At 21.8% G+C, this 967-nt stretch overlaps 1 protein-coding gene across 1 annotated transcript in view; it reads left to right on the plus strand.

Moving 5' to 3' along the window:
• Positions 1-840, plus strand: part of LOC107606242 (transcription factor bHLH93) — a 3014-nt gene extending 2174 nt beyond the window's left edge. The window contains exon 4 of the mRNA XM_016308269.2: positions 653-840. Within this exon, the coding sequence (XP_016163755.1) occupies positions 653-654 (2 nt within the window). The 3' untranslated portion in view covers positions 655-840. The remainder of the gene's footprint in view (positions 1-652) is intronic.

Consider the following 967-nt stretch of genomic DNA (forward strand, 5'->3'; position numbering starts at 1 on the left):
ACACTATTTTTGTGTAAATCTCTTTTATTTACAATTCATTTTTTATACTAAAAGATCAATAAAAAAAATTTAATTGTTCTATTAGTCCCTGTAGTTTCACAAAATTTATAATTAGATTCTTATATTTTTTTTAATTGGTTCCTTCACTGTTTTTAATTTTGTAATTAAGTTCTTTTCGTATCAAAAACGTTAAAATGAACGGAATATTTTTTTTAAAGAATATTCTGTTGAGAAATATTCCGTTAATTCTAATATTTTTTTACATAGTTAAAGATTTAATTACAAAATTAAAAGTAATATAGTAACTCAATTGAAAAAAAAAAAAGGAAGTATAAGGATCTAATTATAAATTTGATAAAACTATAGAAACTAACAGAGTAATTAAATCTAAAAAAATAAAAAAATATTTTTTACTATAAATAAATGTAAAAAAAAGTGTATAAAAAAAGTGATGTAAATATCTTTTTTTTTTTTTGAGTATTTTTTTATAATATGAAAGACAAATTTTTTTTCTCACCTTATTTTTTTATCATCAATTTTTATTATAAAAAGTAGAAGGCGTATAAAAGAAAAGAAATGTAGGGTGCATAATATCATTTTCATTTCTTGTGACTTAATAGTATTTTTATTAATTTGTTATGTTTTTGTTGAAGAACAGGAACCGGAGCAAAGGGCAATGCTTTTCTTGATGAGGTTAATTACAATTTACAAGTTAACTTGCATATGGTTCAAGAGTTGTATATGTTTTTGCAGATGTAATAATAATGTGATACAATTTATTAACGAGAAAGAGTATAGTTACGGTCTTACGGATACTTTCTTGAGTTTCTGTGTGTTCGCGTATCGGACACATTTTAGATATAATATTTGTTCAACACGTATGTCTTTTGTATTCAATCATATTTTAATAAAAATAAAAATTTTTTTCTAGACATGTATAAACACACTCAAATATCATCATATATCA

Source organism: Arachis ipaensis, chromosome B07 (assembly GCF_000816755.2).
Source record: "Arachis ipaensis cultivar K30076 chromosome B07, Araip1.1, whole genome shotgun sequence".
Lineage (NCBI taxonomy): Eukaryota > Viridiplantae > Streptophyta > Magnoliopsida > Fabales > Fabaceae > Arachis > Arachis ipaensis.